The following is a 20,377-nucleotide window of genomic DNA, read 5'->3' as shown; positions in this document are numbered from 1 at the left end:
TATGGAGGACTCAGTACAGAACAACCCATGACAGCATTTGCATTATCTAAGCCGCAGCATTTGGTGTAAGCAGCAACAAGTTTGCCAAAAAAGAAAAAAGTATCCTCTGTTTTTATTGCCTGCTCTGCCATCTCAAAAAAGGCAAGCATTTTACTGATATTACTTTTGTTAATGAAGCATTTATGAGCCAGGGCCTTTCGAAAGAATGCTCTTCGGCTGCATATTGCATAAGCTCAATAACCTCAGGTTCTTGCAATCTATCCTTTAGCGGTACTGTACACTGAGGAGGGAAAAAAATGTCACGAACAGATAATGAGTCACTTATGTTTTATTAACATCTTCAATGTTTACCATTTTTGTTATTCAACTAGAACGTTGACATTATACAGATTTATAAAGGTCTCTACCAAAAACAGTATACATGTTCTCGTGTAGTCTTTATGCTCATATACTAAAAGACTTCAGTTCTGTTTTCAGTACTCTAACATTTACTGTTGTGCAAGTAATCTTTTTTGATGGCATAATACACAACTTAGTAAAGCAGTAAAATGAAGAAACTGTTATGTGTCACTAGGAATTATCATGATTACTGTAATGATGAGAAATATTTTTTCATTAGCAATGCAACAGCGGCGCATTAATCACCCAAACACCTATATTCATCTTCATTTTCCTCTCAGTCTCCCTGCCTCTCACGCTCTCTCCCCCATCCAGTCCATCTCTTTCTTTTGTTTTCTCACTTATCCACTTAACTCCTACATCTCTCTCCCATCACCCTCTACGCACACTAACATAAAAAGACACATGCACATACACGCGCACACACAAAGCCAAGGGATGGTAATGCAGGGTTAATATGATTGGAAAGCAGCTGATGGTTGTGCACATTCAGGCCAGATTACATTTAATTCGATTGGGTTTCACTCACTAGGATCCCTCCCATTCCTATTTTCCTTTCTGTCCTCCTCCTGAATGTCCTCTTCCTGCTATTGTTTGGCTAGGGGCTGTCAGGTCTAACAAAAAGACAGTAAATTCAGCTTCATAACATCCTTAACCACTCAGATCTGAGCAACTTGCAATGCAAGTTGATGGCATGTTTTTTTTTTTTAAAGAATGTAGAAATATAGTTGATATCTCTGAACACAAATAGAGAATCCAAATACATTTTGTTTAACTGCACAGAGACAACCTTCTTTGTCATAGCTGTGTATTAAAAAATAATCAACATAGTTTATAAAAAGAAGAGTCCTCTAAAGAGATGGGTCACTTCAGATTTTACAATAGAAGAAAGGAACATTACCATTATCACCTAGCCCAGGGTTTTCAATTTAAAACTCGGCTTTTCAGTCACAGGCTGCTCTTTACAAAGCAGAATAACACCAACATTTACATTATATGTGCTGGCTGGTGAAAGTATTCAGGTGTATTACTGTATATCTGGCTGACAAAATAAAAAATACACTCAAACAAATGGCTGAAAGAAAAAAAAGAGGAAAAAAACAAACAGGTTAAAAATAAGGTGACATGGTTTCCAGAAACAAACGGGTAACAGAGTGATAGACAAGCAGGAAGCAGAGTGGGGGAAAAAAGAAATGCTCTTGTCTTCCTGTGTATGTGTTTTTGTCTGGTTCATCTTTATTTTATGTCTCAGTTGGTCCTGCTGGCCACCTCTTCACATCACTAACCTCAGCTGTCAGACACACACAGACAGCCACATAAAAGCAGTACACATGCAAGAAAGCTTGCACACACCGTTTATATCAGTAAATAAAGTCCGGGGGAGCGAAGGAAGAAAGGTAAGAAAGAATGAAAGAAAGAAAAAAAAAAGAGGCAGATAAATGACAGTCAACCAGTGTCGTTAACTTTACGAGTGCCCGTTTTCTTTCTACCCTTCACACACTGTCCTTTCTCAACCCTGTAACTAACGACTCTGGAGGAGGCATTGCAGCACCTGCTGCACACATACACATACGGTTTGGGGGGAACGTACAACAGAGGAAATGGGGAGGGTGTGTGTGTGTGTGTGTGTGTGTGTGTGTGTGTGTGTGTGTGTGTGTGTGTGTGTGTGTGTGTGTGTGTGTGTGTGCGCGCGCGCGCGTGGGGGGAGCAACTAAACCAACCCCTAAAATAGGATTAAATGGTGGGATTGGGGGTTAAAAAAGAGAGAGAGAGAAGTGAATACAAAGACAGGAGGTGCCAAGGACAAAGTGGAGGGGAGAAGAAAGAAGGGAGAGAATAAGGGAGGGAGGTGTGAAGTGTCACTGCCAGTAGTACCATCTCTCTAATTAGCATAGTGACCTTGGCCCTGTGTAACTGTTATTATATACCCACCACACACACACACACACACACACACACACACACACACACACACACACACACACACAAGGGGCTTAGGTGATTTTGTGTTTGCAAAATAAAATAATGCCCTGATATGAATGTTAATATTCAATACTTTCACATTGCTGAATGTTCTTACAGGGCTACACATGCTTTTCACAAAACATTTTGTAGTGCATAAAATGCAGAGAAGCACCGATTCACATATTGGTTAAAAATCAGAGCTAGAATTTAAATCATTCGCTGTACTCTGTGTAATAATGTTAGGGGGATTCAACCTACAGATACTCTTACAAAAAGAAAGCAAGAATGAGGCTGGGAGACAGAAAAACTAACTGTGAGTGAGCTGGCGAGAGCGTGAGGGAGTACAGCTGTAGAAGTAATCATCTTTCAGGTCAACAGTAATTACCAAGAAGACTGAGGAAGTGAGTATAGGACACACGCACATACACACAGTTTCTTGTCTCTTCTCTCATCTTGGCTTGCTGTGTTTTCTTCTCGTCTCATTTATTTCACAACCAAAACATGCACCTGCTACAAAAGAAGATGTCAGTGCAAGCTGCAGGGTTTAATGGATAAAGGTTTCTCGCAGTAAATCCAGTTATATACACACTAGCAGTCTAATCTTGCTTCAACTGTGCTCTAATTAATTCATGAGTGATGTCAGGAAGTTACTGTAATCATGGCTAACACGGACTGCTTACACTGTGACATATACTGCTGCTTCCAGCTCTATTTTAAGCTATTTCCAGCGTCTTGCCCTAAATACAACCTCTCAACACAAGCCCCCTACATCTCTTACATTATCTGACATGCAGCATGATGGTTGCCGTGTTTGGTTTTCCTGCTGCCCATTGATTCGTTTCTGTCGTGTGTATAAACCTGTTTGACATTTCTGATTCGTTGTCTTGACAGACCAAACTGCTGGTTCGGCATTTAAACAAACACGCAGATAACACTAGGGATGGCTATAAGCATTATGTGGTGTAGTCCATTTCTCTTCTGAGCTCCTGTAGGCACAAATGCTTACATCTATGACATATCATCTCGTCTCCCGTGTAGATTTATTTGTCCAACAATGGCTCTTAAAAGTGGTTTTTTTTATACAACACAACTTTTAACTATTTATACCATTGCAGAGGAAGTTAAGCAAAACCTAGATCCTGGGATCTGTAGATTCACAATCATGTTTGCCTTTTCCTTTTTTTAATATAAAGAAAGGAAAAGAGAAAAGATATTTTAAGCACAGATAAGCAATTTCCATGCTCTTCTTGTCTCTACAGATTCATTTTTTTTTATTCATCCTTCCAAACAAGGTCAATGATATAGTACTACCTATTCTATCGCCAGTTACTATGTTCAAGTCTCTTCCAATCAGTTTTAAAAGGCAGTAGATCTCATGCTTTTTAGTGTATCAGAATATAGTAAGCCTCTGTGCTTCCTGGTAGCAACTATAAAGTAAGAATATAAAGTTGTGAGATATAATTTTTATACTGTATAGGCTGCATAGATCAACACTATGAGACTTTGATACAGGTAGGAAAAATGTACGTAAAGAGCTTCAGGGAGCATCATGAAATATCCCACACCATTTATGTTCTCAATATGGGATTATAAGCCTGCCTTTATTTATCTGAACAATTGCTTTCAACACAGAATATGTTTTCAGATATTTAAACGTAATATGCATATGGCATGCTTGGCTAGATTTATCTTTGCAGATTGGATGCTATGACATTTAAGGCCAGCACTGGCTCAGTAGTGACGCTATCCAAACATCCCGAAACCCCAAAATAGGTAATATTTGTCTTAGAGGTTTCATCCCTCTTTAAAACAAGCTGATCATCTCTCTCTCTCCGCCCTTCACTTTGTCTGAAAGACTCAACTATCTTGCAGATTAGACGCAACATCAAAGCTTACTGTCTCAGCTAGCCTACACAAAATCTCATTGTACTGCTATAAGTTTTCAATTGTCAGTCTCTCTAATAAAAAAAAAAAGTTGCTCAACTTACAAAATGTTCAAGGTTAGGCTTGAGATGGAACATCCTCCATCAGTGTTTTAAGACTAAGATTTATTTACTGCTCACTGATCTGGGAAAGTTATGTGGGACGTCAGCAGCTCTTCTGCATAATTAGTTCATGAAACTGGAAAAAGTCTGTAATTTCATTTGAAATGGACTCTTTGCCCTCCGTTCCATCCCTCCAGAGAACTCAATCTCCAAGGAGTCGAGGGTTCTCCCCTCTATAACAGCTAAACACATCAACCCTGCTCCTCCCTATCCCAATACCCCCCCACCCACCACCCCTAAGCCGTTACGAACAAAATAAGAGATGGAAGTCTAATGAAAAGAGGTTTAATAGAAGAGCAAGGCAAAGGTGGCTCAAAGGCTTGCTGCTGTTTAATTCAATGGGATGCTCTTGGTGCCTGAAGACTGGCCTATTTTTAATTGCACTCCTCTCTCATTTAGAAAAGGAAGTACGCAGCAATACAGCTTTAATGAATCTGAAAACAAGACAGGCTATTCACTGTCTCTCCGTCTTTCTCTCAGGCAGGATAATGTGATTGTGCTGGTTAGGTCCAAGTTTCGTCACAGCATTGTTGTCCTCTAACATGCACACATGCGCACACTGCAGATTAACCTGCATGCTTTCCTTAAGAGAAAAGAAAGATAGGCGTGTTCCCTGCTACTATGCAGTCTTATAAGATATACTAACGTAAGGATATAAATTTAACAAACACCCACTTTCTCTAATCTCATCTGTCTTTCACACACGTTTTTGAAAATAAAACAGAGCATTACTAAAGGGCCACATAAGACCAAAAAGCAAAGAAAGATTGTGGGAATGTAGGAAGGCAAGCATTTTGTTTGCTTGCCATGAAAAAATTAACTCCAGGACTAATTCGATCAGTAATCTCAAACAGACTCAAGCAAATCTGCACCTGTCAGTCTCGAGTCAACCCAAAAGAATTACTCACGTGTAAACCAAGTGGTCACGGCAAAAGTTTTGATCATCTCATTTATGTCATCGCAAGCTATTAAAAAAGTAATCTCACCATCTATTATAATCCGTTTTCTTCAGGAGTTACAACACCACCTCATCAACACCAACACCGCCAAGTTAATCAGACCACAGATTGGAGCGTGTGACGGAGCTTACCTTTGCCATCTGTGCCTGGACTCCGCTGGCTTTGAGCGAGGCCACAGCCTTCTGAGCTGCTGCAGGGCTGTCGAAGTCCACAAAACCATACCCTGTACACACAACAGAAGTAACACAGATGCAGAAAGTGTCAGGAAGATGGAGGTTGGTAAGGAGGAAAGAAAAAAATGATGATAAATAATCAGGAATGGGTAAAGTTCTGAATAGTGCTGAGGAAGCTCACTACTGATTTCTATCACAGACCTGAGGCTGTGTTTTCAGTGCATTAATGCAATAAATATGTCGAAATATAGTCAGGTCACGTATTTAACGAAAGCTGCTAGTTCTCCCTTTGAATGCATTTTTGCACAGAAGAAAACTGGTGATACAACAATAACTATACCATGTTTATGATCCATGTTTTTGTAATGATTTTTAGTGTATTTCAGTGCAACACAGCACTGAAATACACTACTAAAAGCTGCTCACTGTACAGTCTCTGTAGATTAGTTATGTGAAAAAGAAAACTTCAACAGCGCTCTGTGCAGGTCTGTGAAAAACCAAGTTCTTCAGTACCTTTCACAGCAACAATTTGAAACAAACAGCTTCTATATCACCATCAGTCTCTCACATCTCTGTGGAGGAATTTTGGTCCGGTGTTCTTTACAGTGTCTTTCATTTCACTGTGGTCCACAACTGTTTTAAGGTCCTGCCACAGCATTTCAACCAGGCTGAGGTCTGGACTTTGACTAGGCCATTGCATCACCTCGGCTCTTTTCTTTTTTAGTCATTATGTTGTACATTTGCCGCTGTCCTGTTATATGACCCAGTGTCACTTAGGTTTAGCTGATCCACCTCAAAGGAGGGAAGCACCGGGCATCTCACAATACCTTACTGCAATACTTCACTCACAATCCAATGTTATTGTGATTTTTAACAGTTCTTGATATGCTGAGTATTATAGTATCATACGTTTATCACAGTGCCCCAAAGTTTAACTTTGTTAGTATCTGTTTTATCCAAGAAGATAAAGATCTCATTTCAGTTTGTCTCATTTTAGATTGTCAAGCACTGAACCAACACTGTTTTAAAAGCACGCCTTAAACGTTGCCATAAGACAGACAGTCTGCTATGGGTCTGATATCAGTCTGTAATTGAATGGGGTCAAGTTGGCAAAAAAAATGCAGTGGGTTTCTGATAATATATCAATTACCTGTGATAAACTGAGAATGAGAATCGCATATCTGTTGTCTATGTAGACAGAAATTCATATTTAACAGAAATTAATTTTGGTCTCCTGGTATTTACACTGTATTGCCATGCAAAATAGCTTGATACTTAATAGATTTTCCCCTGCCCCTAAAAGTCAATATTGAAACTCACAGAAAATAAATCAAAAGCAATGTGCAACAAGGGTTGTTACTGACTATGAAGTAGATTATAGATCACAGGTTATAAATGAAAAATCAACCAAAAAGCTACTGTCCAGCAAATAACTGACATTTGTTATGTTATATAAAATCTGTTGCATCTGTTTTGGTTTGATAAGCTAAAATATGCTAAGTAACATTGGGTGTACAGTTACTACATTTTCAGTTGAGAGAGGATTCTGTAACTTACTGCAGTTTGGGAGAAATTGTCAGGTTTAATAATTTTTTATAATGAAAGTAAAATTCTACATTGAAGAAAAGTGTTTTGTATGTGTATGCTGTCAGTTACATTTCTCAGAAAGGAAATTTGAATATGCAAAAAAACAAACAAAAGAAAAACGGTATTTAAAAGGTCAAATTTAACATATAGAATAAGAAAGAAAGAATAGAATAAGAAATAAGAAAAGGTTCAGTAACCCCATGATTCAGAAATCAGAATTATCTTTAAAAAAGCTGGTATTTCTAATTACTTCCATTGTATTGTATCTGACTTCTCAAACAAAACACTAGAGATACATACATATATTCTTAAGTAATGATCAGTATTGAATGTCTCTGCAGTACATATAAAAGACAAAAACTCATGCAACATACAATTACTGCAGCATTTGCAACAGCTGAAGTTACCTTTGCTCAAGTAAAATTAATAAGTTAAAAGTAAAATGTACAATGATATCCATTTAATTTGAAGCTCTGTGAATCTAGATTGACTAATGAAGGAGCACACAAAATAATCTAATTTTCTTTTACTGGGTATGGGGCCGAGTTAAGTGAGATGTCAAAAAAAAAAAAAAAAATGGAAAAGGAAAGAAAGACTTCTGTCTGCAGTGTGTCAGACAGCTTGGATGCAATTGCGTGAGGCATATGTGAAGAAAACTGTAAAATGCTTGTGTGAGTGATTTTGACTATATCTGTATGAAACATGCATGAAGCCCGAGAGGGGGGGGGGGGGAAGCACAAAAGCCTTGAAATTCCAGCTGTGGTATGGAGTGGGCTGCATGTTAACACAGTTAAATGATCCACATTTCAAAAGCCTCACTTACCACAATCCTAAATGTAAACATGATAAGAACGCTGGAAACACGCATACGCCTCATCCCTAACATCTGTTGTCTGTCTGTCTGTTCCAGGGTTTGGAAATGCGCTCCATTTTGCTGATAAGCAGATGATATTTTATTGTTCAAAGGCAGCAAGCTGCTTTCACAGCAAGATCTGCACTGCACACACAAATATTTATACTGTTGCTAATGAGAAACTCATAATTTAGCCTAAATAGGGTTACACAAACACACATTCAAGTTCTTCCTGCGGAACACACACGTGATGTGCACACATTAGCCTCTGTGGCAAACACAGATGGATACACAATATATGCAAGCATGCAAATATCCACGCTACCTACAGCAGTACCGACTGCTTTTTAAAATCTATATTTATTTAATTAGTGCCACTCTGAAACAGTTCCACTAATTGAGATTGCGCACACAGTATTTGTCAGCTGTGCATTAGGGATGCTTTCATTTTATTCCAGGGAATGTTGAAAAGTTCCATATCAGTTCTCACACTAACTATAAAGGGTGCTGCTTAATTTTGGAGTGTCCATTTAATTAGTGGGGGGAGGAAACCCAAAGCAGATGTGAAACTGGTTAAGTCAGTCACCACTAATCCAAATCTGAGACCCTTTGTTCGACAGCACATCTTCAGCGTCATCAGCATAGCACAGCTGTGTTGATATAACTGGAGCTTCAATGGGCAGAAATGACAACTACTTCAAAGTAAATGCCAACATTTGTAAATCAGAGCTGTGTGTAAAATGATTTCACTCACTAGTTTTCTGATTAACTCAGATCTAAACACCAGTGAGTTATTATACAACATCTTTACTTTAAGCCTTCACTGTGACGTTAACCGCACGTCCATGACTGTGATGCTTTTGTGCTGACAAAATGTGTCCAGAAAGACAAACACCTGCCTGAACACTCACGCATATCGAGGCCTGATAAAATCATGGAAACACGACTCCTTCAAATTGAATTCATTTATTGTAGCACAGTTATCGAGATCTTTTTTTAAAAATCTCATTTGTGTAATAATTAAAACTGAAATTCATTAGGTTTGTCTATTATCACAGCAGCAGGTAGCTCCACAGTATACCAGATCTATATAAAAACCCACTATTAGTAAAGTGTGGTCTTAAAAGCCTTTTGGACCCATCTGCGATAATATATTAAAAAAAATGTTACTATTTGTGTCACATAATTTACAGAATCATTGCAGCAAACCCTGTGAAAAACTGAGAAAAAAGAATAAGTTATCATACATAAGAAAAATTGTGTTTTTAGTGCCAATTAAGCTGGTGTTAATGATTACATCTAATTCCTGTTTCTTGCATTAATATGATGATTTACATTTGATTTCTTAACCTATATATTATGTTTTATATATAATCTATGTATTATGAACTAGTATATTAAGTAACAGTAAATTAGTTATGGTAGTAACATTAAACAGAGTTAAAAGAAAGCAACTTGGGTGTAATCATATTTACAGCATTCAAATACCAGACTGATCTGTAATGTAACCAACAGTCACTCCTTGAAGCCGTTCTGTTTACAGTGACTTACTGATCAGCCGAGAGGCTCATATCCAACACGTTCTTGTGCTAAAGTAGCACAAGAGTGTGTCTCAGGAGCCTTGTACGCGCTCTGTAAATAAAATACTGAGTTGTAGTTGTTGGCGTGTAATCTTGCTCTGCCTTGCACATTTAAGTTGGTCCTTACATCTAAAGACATCAGGGAATTAGTGTGCATTTTATTCTCCTAGCACAGGTGTGTGTTGCTCAGCCCTGGCACCGTTCACTCTCCTTTAAGCAAGAATGATGGAGACAGTTTTTTTTTTTCCTCAAAGTGCTCATCTCACTGACTGGTTAGGTTTGACAAAACATCAGCCTTGAAGAGAATGTGCCATTTGTTTTGAATCTATTCATCACTCAAGGAGAGTTCTGTTTTCTGAACATCTATTTGGCCTTCTCTTCAGCGAGGTCTGAGGTCAAGTATCAGTGACAGAGCGCACCCTAGAAGCTGGTAGGGATTCATTGTCTTCCTCAAGGACACTTCAGAAGCCTGGACGCTTGTTGAATTGACGAGCATATGCCTGCCTTTCAAGCTGATGGACAGTTCTGCTGGTGAATACACCAAACTTCTGTCCACTTTGTAATTTGTAAATCATACAATACAGTCATGGGTAAAGTACCCCCCCCCCCAAAAAAAAAGAGCATCTCAATTCTAAGGTTTTTACATAGCAGGTTTAACATTTTAAACTGTGTTGTTACCTAAGTAATAACCTAAGTAAAAAGGACTCTGGTAGAATAACAGTTACTTGACTAACTTGAAGTAATCCCTTTCTGTACTAGTCTCTTGCATATTTCTGGAGGAATACAGTTTCAGGTTGAGGTCTGGACTTCCACTTCTCCACGGAAAAACCTTTTCTTTTTCAGATATTCTGTTGTAGATTTGTTGGTGTCTTTTGTATGACCCAATTTGGAACAAGCTTAAGCTGTTGGACATTTGACCTCACATTAATATCTTGAATATTTTGGTATACAAAAGTTTATGGTTGACACAGTGGCTGCAAAACAAACCCAAATCACCACCACTGTGCTTGACAGCTGGTATGAGGCGTTAGTAGTCATATGATGTTCTTGATTTTTGCCCAAACAAATTATTATGGCCAAAGGTCTCCACTTTAACTTTAACATGCTAACTGAGGCCTGTAGAGACTGAGATGCAGCTCTTGGGTTTTTTGCAGTTTCTATCAGAATTGCACAGTCTGAGGTGAATAGGGGTGAATTCGGCAGGTCCACTCCTAGGAAGATTGGTGACTCTGTTGAATATTTTCCACTTGTAAATTTTTCTCACTGAAGATTAATGGATGTCAAATTGTCTGGATAATTCCCAGATTGCTAAGGCATCAGTTTTTTCCTTGGCACTGCGTGCGCGCACGCGCGCACACACACACACACACACACACCTACCTGAATGCTCCAGACCAGCAAACTACTTTTATAGGTGTGCTCTCACTTACTGATGATCACATGATCAATTCCAAATGATTGTTTAGTCTTAGTTTCTCTTAATGAAAGCAGCATTTTGGTTAAGGTTTTTGTTAAATAATTACATGGTGTAAGGACCATGTTATTTTTACTATGTCCTGGGATGCCAAATCCTAACTGAAAGACTGTGTGCTTTCTATTCAAACAAAATGTGAATGGATTGAACACATGTTATAAGTCTACATAACAAAAAATGAAAATCTAAAACATTTAATCATTCATGTTTGTGCACTTGACCCTCTCCTCTGTGGTCACTCCAACAAATATTCCACTTGTGATAATACAAAAAGTGATAAAGTGCACACAAACATGCACAAATGGATTCATAGACACCGATGGAAGGACAGATAAATATGAGCATGAACACACACAAACACCACTAGATTCAATCCAATCTCCTGAGCTCCTGGCCTTGGTTAGCATATTCTAATGGCCCGAGTACACAAGGAAACACAAGGAACCCAAAGAAAGAGACGAAGCAATGGAGGAATTTGGGGGTTGCAGTGAGATGGGAACAGAGGGCAAGCGAGAGGCACAGGCAGACTGAATTTTAAGGGAGGGGGGGATTCTACTGGAGACACAGAGACAGTGAGAGGGAGGGTGCTTGCTTTAGGAAATGGAAGTCCTTTACAATCTAGTGGCTTCCTCTCCCTTCCTCTATCCTGTGCAGCATACACTCTCCCTCCCTCAGAGATCCCGCTAACAACAAAACTGCCAGTGTATTTAACACCGAGCTCCCAACAAAGCATAGGACTCTACAAACATAATACTTTTATTTCAGAGAATAAAGTAAAACTTTTATTTTCTTTGTTTACTTAATTAAACAGTAATTCTAAAAACAGTGCATCTCATTTCATGGCATCAAACAATATATTTACATTGCCCTGAAGACGAAACATCAATTTTTCAGGGATAAAGACCAAGAAAAACATCACAGAAACTGAGATCACATGGTTCCCGCATGACAGCAAAAGTATGCAAACCAATCGAACTGTGCGTCTCCTCGGACTGCAGGGGAAGATGGCTTTATTTATGTACCTGTCTCTTTGACTACATTTTTCATGCTTTCTGGCTCTCTGCATAGTCTTCCTGAAAAGAAAAGGCTGTCTGCTAAATCATCAGTTTCAAAGGGTCTCCTTCCTTTTCTGTCAGCCCCAGTTTATTTTTACCCCGTCCCTCCACCTCTCTGTGCCTCCACCCATCCATCCCTCCCTTTCCAAGAGAGCTCTCTGTGCCAATTTGTACTCTCTTAGTCACGCTAAGCACTTATCTTGTCCCTACTGAATGCCTTTGCAATCAAACCAACACTTATCCGGTTGTAAGGCACTCTAATGGCCGACTGATAATGAAACTCCTTCATTGTGAGTTAACAACTGGCTAAAAGATGTATGAAGTCTACATCACAAGCAGCGAAATTGCTGATGAGAGCCACAGCCTGTAATCGCCTATGCTGCTGCAGCTAGTGTATTATGGTAGACTGTGCATTAAATATTGTGCATCAGTTCATAGCTTGTTGTATAGCGATTGCATTCTGAAAAAAGTTTCTCTCATGTTTAGTTTCCCTAGTCATGTCTGCAATATAACTAGGACAGGGTGGCAAGTTTTCAAATGTAATTTTTATTTATTTATTTTTTACAAGGAACAAAGACACCAGCTTCGTGTATGCTCTTACCTCCCATGCTGACTATTACAGGCAACGAGCTGCGTGAACTTTTCTCTGGATTGATTAGTCAACAGTGCCAAACAAAATGTGAGTGAATGTGATTAAAACAAGCTGTCAATTTGTCTTCTTTGGTCTGAAGCCATTAACTGACGTTGCAAAAAATCTGACAGCTTGCAGACTGTTAAGTCACAGTCTGACTTTTATTCATATTAGAATAAAATTTTATTCACTAAACTTTTTATCTGACTTGAAATTGAACCCAGAAGAGAAATAAAAGTCTGTGCAGTTACAAATTCTGGACTCTAAATATAAAACCCACATAGTAATAGGGTCCAACCTCAGCCACTTCATTAGGTACACCTTATTAGTAGTGGGAAGGCCAGTTTGCCTTTATAAATGCATCCATTCTTCACTGGGACAGATTCAACAATGTGCTGGAAATATTCTACAGAGATGTGATAGCCCCACAAAGTTGATGATACAAATCTCCCACTCCATCACATCCCAAAGCTGCTCTATTGGATTGAGATCTGGTGACTGTGGAGGCCATTTGAGCACAATGAAGTCATTGCCATCTTCAAGAAACCAGTTTGAGATGATTTGAGCTTTGTGACATATCACATTACCCAGCGGGAAGCATCCATCAGCAGATGGGTATATTGAGGTCATAAAGGAATGGGGCATAGTCAGCAACAATACTCCGGTAGACTGTGGCACTGAAATGAGTGTCACTTGGTACTAAGGTGCCCAACGTGTGCCAAGAAGATATCTTCAACTCCATCACACCACCAACAACTAATCTGAACGGTTGATACAAGGCAGAATGGATCCATGCTTTCATGTTGTTTATGCCCCAATTCTGACCACATCCCCTAAATGTCAAAGCAGAAATCAAGAGTATTCAGACCAGGCAACATCTTTCCAATCTTCTATTTGTTTAAAATGTAACCCGAGTTTCTGTTCTTTCCTGACAGGAGTGGTGCATGGTGTGGTCTTCTTGCACATCTGCTTTAATATTCAATGTGTTGTTTTAGGTTTAGGCTGCCTGTCTATTAGCTCAATATCTGGCTATTTTCTCTCTTTTAGACTGCTTGCTAGAAACCTTAAAGACAACTGAATGGAAATTCCTAGAAAACCTGTCTGAACAACAACACGGCACTTAAATCACGTTTCTCCCTTTTCTTCGTAAAGCATCTTTGGGTCCAATTTCAGCAGATTGTTTTGACCACGTCTACATGCATAAATGCATAGAGGTGCTGCCATGTGATTGACCGATTGGATACGAGTTGATTAGCAGATGCACAGGTATATTTAATGAAGTGCCAATGAGTCAAAATTGACACCATGTGGCATTAATCTTAGTCTTTTATTTTATTTATTGCAAAGAAAAGTCAATACATAACTGTTCATTTAATCATTTTTTATCTTCCCATGTGGTTGTTTAAAACCCAAGTCACAAACATATTGTATTAGCTGAAACAGCTTTTCCACAATGTTTTTATAATAGGTGTAAATCTATATTGTGGACTACTTTCTACCATGGATTGATACATAGCTGATGTATTTGAGCATCAGATGTGCACAGGTTGGAAACAGAGTGTCAGCATCCATTAGAGAGATCTCACCCAATATCGTGGCTCACTGACGTGCTCCTAACAGCATTTTTATACAAAAGTACAGCACTGGTAAACACTAATAAGCTTTAGACTTTCAAATAAACTGTGTTTGCCTGGGATTGGTGAACAATGAAACCATATCATCACCCATATCCAGGAAATATAATTGAAAGCAGAAATTACGTTCGTTTTCCATTTAATTTGTAAGCACTCATGCAGTACGATCAAAAATGATAACTTTTCCATACTATAAAGAAGCATGAACACGAAGACATAATTGGCAGACATCACAATTATGAACTGGAGGCCATACTGAAACAGGTTTTGAAAAACTCATTTCACAAAACACCAATGACAAAAATTAATGAGCCGAGAAAGAATAACTGATAACTATCACTGGACTTATAGAATTTTCTTCCCTTCCTTTGGCTGTGCTGTAAAGCAGTCAGGAAAGGCATTTTAATATGCGCTCAAGACTCCCAAGCCATATTTGATTATGTGATGGTGAAGCAGGTAGCAGCAAGATGAAGTTTAAGATTTACATAACTAGCCAATTAGAAAGATTCAAGATAATGAGCGAAGTAAAAGACTTTCCAGAGGAGCCTTACTGAGATTTGGTTTTCCCATTATTATGTTAAGACAAGCAGGAGTGGAATCAAAATATTTTATCCTAAGTAATCAGCACAGATGAAGACTTAAAATTCACATTAACATTTCTCCTATCAGAACCAATCAGACTGGGTTTTCCTTCACTCACACCGTCCAACCTGAAACTGTGATTACAGGACCTTTGTGCTGTTGTCCTAAACCGTGTCAGGATACCTTTGAGTACAGCTCTGACAGATGAGCAGCAATCATTCTGAACGCACGCTCTTGTGTGCCTCTTCAAAAGCAGACGACTACAATCATATTGATTAGTGCTTTGTTCAGACCACTCTAACAATCAAGCAGACCCTCATCAGAGGACACTTGAGTGAGCCCCGTTTACCGCAGAGACGATTTGAAACATATTGTGTCTATTGTCTGGTGTTCTCCATCCTGATTTTGCATACGACAACAATACCAACAGCTTGCTTTCAAAATGCGCTCAACTCTGAGTATCATTAGAGAGCAATCCTGAAATCATCATCACGGTGAAGTTAAGCAAAATAGAGATTCTCTAGAAGTGCATCATTACGATAGATTAAAGGATAACATGGCCTTTATAGTCAGCGGCCGTGTGTTCTCCAACACATGGACTTACACTGTCGGTGTTTAAGTAAAGGAAATGGTCTCTATAAATAAAAAGACCTGAGGTTGTGAAGTAGAGTGCAGATACTGCATCCTTGCAGAAACAAGTTGAATGAAACTCACTCACCTTTGCACTGATTGGTGTTTTTGTCCAAGATGGCCTTTGTAGAGACAATTTTCCCATATCTGCAAAACAAAAACAACAACAATGTAACATTCTGATTTGCTGCTGGCCCATTTTTAACATCTGGATCAATATTAGTTATTCGAGTCTTGGGTAAATATTTAGCTGTGCTGCAGGCAGAGCTGCAGGGTTATAATTCTGGTCTATCGTTGAGTCACAAGTTTGGTCCAGTCAAAGGAAACAACGCAGTGATGGACTACCACAAAATATGTACACGAAATGGTCACCACAGGATGACTTGCGTCAGAATTATTAACAAGATAGACACACAACCTCCATCCAGCAGATGGAGGAACAAAAAGTCCGTCCCTCCATCTGCTCCCTCTACCAACTTTTAATGTCTCCTGTCCGATTCACCACCTTACTCTCTTATGTTTGACACCTCTGCCTCTCTCTTTGTCTACTTCCTTATTTTCCCCCCACATCCCACTTCTATTCTCGAGCTTTCTGTTCTTGGGTTCTCAGAAAGAAGTTAATAATGTTTCTTATCAGACCAGTCTTTTAGTGCTCAAGGAAAGAGGAGAAAGAAACAGACAAAACCCAGAAAGAGGCTGAGAAGGTATGAAGAGAGGATAACAGAGACAGAAAAGAAGGTAGAGTCAGAAAAAGACGAAGACGGAAAGCTTGGATTGTTGAGATCAGCCTGGATCACTGCCTGGCTTTGTGGATGAGACTTTTAATTAATGTTTTCACACTGGTGCACAATGACTGACTGGCTGGCTGAGTGACTATCAAACAGATTGACACTCTGCCCGACAAGCTCGCTGACTGGCTAGCAGACTGGCTGATAGCCCCAGGTAAAGGATGGAAGTATATTCGCTCTTCTGTTTGAGAGATGGGGGGGAAGAAAAAAAAGTGGGGGGGGAACAATGAAGGTAGAATCAAAAACAACTCAATGAGAAAACAATGCAGAAGCTTCCTACTAGCAAAGGAGGTGAGAAAAGCAGTGGAAGGGTTGAGAGACTAAGGAATGTGAAATAGACAAGGAGAGGGAGAGCAGTCAGTCAAAAGATAAAAAGATACTCAAGGCGAGCAGGAAGTGAGATAGTCCGGGGGAGATGGAGAGATAGTAAGAGGTGTTTAATAAAGAAGAGATCATTTAGTTGTCAGCATCAGGAGAGTCTCTGTCAGCCAACTCTGTCATTAAGAAGAAGAGAACCGAGTCTAGCTCGCCTGACAGCCTCATATCAAACTCTATTGGGACAGGAAAAAAGGCTTTAAAGGACTGCTATCACAACTAACATGACAGATGAGCAGCGTATGATCTCGCAATTGGCAGAGAGAAAAATCACTGCTTTTGTCAAAAATCAAACATTTGAACAACACTCAGTTTTCACACATTTTCATTCCTGCAATTTAAATCTATATCTGAATGGTATTTACAAACCCGCTGATTGTGATGGGCTGAAATCAAATCTGTTTGGCTGATACCATTTCTTTCCCAAAAGTCATAGCTGGTGGTAAATAAGGTCTTTGGCCTGCGGCTGGTGGAGCCAGCCAACGGCTGCAGACGTGGAAAACACTCTGAAGAAAACAAGGCTAATCGCCCACACGTATACGCAACGGCACAGATCAAAAAGAAAAAAAAAAAGAAAAGAAAAAACCTACACCAAAGCAGTAATCACACACACACTACACACACCATCTGGCAATAGCAAGACCAACTCTCAGTGACTTCTACATCAGCATGACTCAAGTGCATGTGACCGAACACTTGAGCATGCAAATACTTGTGTAGGTGTAATTACGTGTGTGACAGAGTATGTTTGTGGAAGTTTGAATCCATATCAAAGATCTCATACATCATCCACGTGTTTTGCCAACTTGTTTTTCCCAGCAGAAGACTGAAACATATCCAGACTCTGGACAGCGGGGGTGTGGGGGGATGGGGGTGCCTGGGTAGTTACACTATGAATCTTGTAGAGGAAAAAATAAATAAAAAATATGGTCGCACTGGTCTAATTTCAAAAAGAGGAAAACAAAAAACATGTTTCCATGTTTGGGTACATTATTGTCAGACTTTGTGTCCACCTGTTCCCTCTGTAGTTACGCAGGTTAGCGAGAGGAGAGGAGAGGAGAAGAGAGAGGATGACGCCATGGCCTTGGGGAAATGTCCTATTACAACATCCAAATCTGTGATTCAATGGCAACATTTCATTTTATCCAGACAGCTACAACAATCTACTATTGTGCAGAAGAAATGGAAAAAAGTATTGATAACAGATCAGATGGTTAAGTGAGGAAATTTTAGATCATGGAATAAGAGGAGAGGAAAGTGCAGAATGTCCTCTTCAAGTCCCAACTGGAACATTTTGGTTGATTCCAACAGAAACCTGGAGTCAAATAACATCGACCTACACTTCAATCAATAGCAATGACACGTAAGAGACCCATAAAAACTACTGAAATACTTAAAACATACCAATAAAAGACTACAAGGAGCCAGAAAGGAAAGGTCAGCAGTTCCTTATCAATTACTTTCCATTGTGCCTAAAAAATAGAGAAATTTGTTCTGAAAAATATCTGGGGATGTAATTTTACTTCTAATTTAAAGTAATTCTCCAGGAAGCAAAAAAAAAGTGGTATAACCTACGGCTACATGTGTAACTTTCATTAGAAGAAATTAGATTATTTTCTCCATCTCCTAAGCACCAAATGGAGGGTTACACCTATTATTTTCATTGTCAATTATTCTGTTCTTTCTGTATTTTAACTGTATTTTAAAGTAAATTTGTATTGACAGGTTACAGGCTAGAAGTTTGAGTTAAATCCCTGAAAAGTCACGGTGAGCCAAAAGAAAAAACATACCCTTATTAATTCTAAGGTTTCAGACAACCCTCAGATGAACACCACCACAAGGCTTATTACACAGAGTCCTTTAACAAAATACTTTGGAAAGAGAAACAAAATACATTTTCTGTATGACTGTTTCAGTCTCTTCAGTTCATTGAGGTCTGTGGACATTTGTTTATGCACAGCTCTCTTTTTTCAGTCAGGATGAGGTCTGGACTGACTGGGCTATTGCAACATCTTAATTTTTTTCTTTGTTAACTGTTCTGTTGTAGATTTCCTACTTTGCACAGGATCATTGCCCTGTTGCATGAACTAATTTGGGCCAAGCTTTTGCTGTTAGAAAGACGGCTTCAGATTTCACCCTAGAATACTTTGGTATACAGATGGTTGACTCAGTGACTGCAAGATGCCCAGGTCCTGTGGCTGCAGAACAAGTCCAAATCATCACCCCTTCTCCACAGTGGTTGACAGTTGGTATGAGGTTTTTGTGCTGATTTGCCACAGATCTCTATATTGGTCTTGCTTGTCCAAAGGACAGAAGTCTTGTTCCAGAAATCTTGTGGATTCTTCAGATGCGACTTTGTAAATCTAAGCTGTCATTTTCTTTTTAGGGAGAAGAGGCTCTTTCTTGGAAACCCTTTCACACTAGTTCAGGCTTTTTCCTAATTGTATTGTCACAAATTTTAGCATTTTACACACTAACTGAGGCCTGTGGAATCAGATGTAGCTCTTAGTTGGGCTTTTTGGGGCAAGGGAGTTGCCATTTCTCTGACCCAGAGGTCACCAACACTGTGCCCGCGGGCACCAGGTCGCCCGCAAGGACCACATGAGTCGCCCGCGGGCCTGTTCTAAAAATAGCTCACCATAACAACTTACCAGTTAGCTGCATCTATTTTTATTTTTTTCTTGCCATTTTTTTAAAATCACAATTGCATTGGTGTCAATTTGTTAGAGATAATATATTAAAAAAAATATTATTATTAAATATTAGATGAGCTCTAGCTGGTCTCCACGGAAACCGTTGCCGTGAAGACCAGCAAAGGTGAAGAGATGAGGAAAAAATGGCGGAAAAAAGAAGAAGAAGAAAACATATCATTTTCACAGTGAATGGGAGGAAGAGCTTTTTACCACTGTGAAAGATTCATGGGTGTGTCTCATTTGCGGGGCGACTGTGGCAACGGCAAAGCAGCACAACGTGGAGAGACATTTCCGAACGTGTCACACAAGCTACCATGCTAACTACCCAAAGGGCAGCACACTGCGAGTGGAAAACCCCCGCGAGCTAAAGACAGGTTTGAGCAAAAAAAAAAACCTCCCAAAAAGCAACCGAAGCCTCATTTAGAGCTACACATTTCATGATTAAGAAAAAGAAGGCATTTTTAGACGGGGAGGTTTTCAAAGAAGCAATGATGATAATTGCAAAAACTATGCTTAAAGACGAGAAATATGGAAACAATGTAATCTCCACTCTCTCCGATGTCCAGCTGGGGGCAACTACAATCGTTAGAAGAGTGTCGGCTATGTCCGGGAACTTGGCTGATCAGTTGGATCAGGATCTGGCAAAGTGCAGGTGGTTTAGCATCCAGTGTGACGAGTCCGTAGACAGCAGCAGTACAGCACAGCTGATGGTCTTTATCCGGATGGTGTTTGATGGTTTCTCCACAAAAGAAGAACTTCTGACACTACTGCCGCTAAAGACAACAACGAAGGGAGTTGACATCTATAACGCGGTGAAGGAGTTTTCGCGAAGAAAAAGGTACCGTTGGAAAAGCAGGTATCAGTGACTACCGACGGGGCTCCTGCTATGATCGGCCGACATACAGGATTCATCGCTCACTGTAAAGGTGACACAGAGTTCCCAAACTTCATGCA

General features: G+C 39.5%; 1 protein-coding gene across 1 annotated transcript in view; it reads right to left on the bottom strand.

Annotated features, from left to right (window-relative positions):
• LOC102303961 (RNA-binding motif, single-stranded-interacting protein 3) overlaps positions 1 to 20,377 on the bottom strand; it is a gene marked incomplete at its 3' end in the record, with an annotated part of 110,115 nt that overhangs the window by 44,659 nt on the left and 45,079 nt on the right. The window contains 2 exon segments of the mRNA XM_005949385.3: positions 5,500 to 5,591; positions 15,656 to 15,714. Coding sequence (XP_005949447.2) covers positions 5,500 to 5,591; positions 15,656 to 15,714 — 151 coding nt within the window.

Source organism: Haplochromis burtoni, unplaced genomic scaffold, assembly GCF_018398535.1.
Source record: "Haplochromis burtoni strain Fernald_Lab_line unplaced genomic scaffold, NCSU_Asbu1 Contig_439, whole genome shotgun sequence".
NCBI lineage: Eukaryota > Metazoa > Chordata > Actinopteri > Cichliformes > Cichlidae > Haplochromis > Haplochromis burtoni.
Note: the sequence above shows the minus strand (reverse complement) of the source record. Positions and strands in the feature narration are given on the sequence as shown.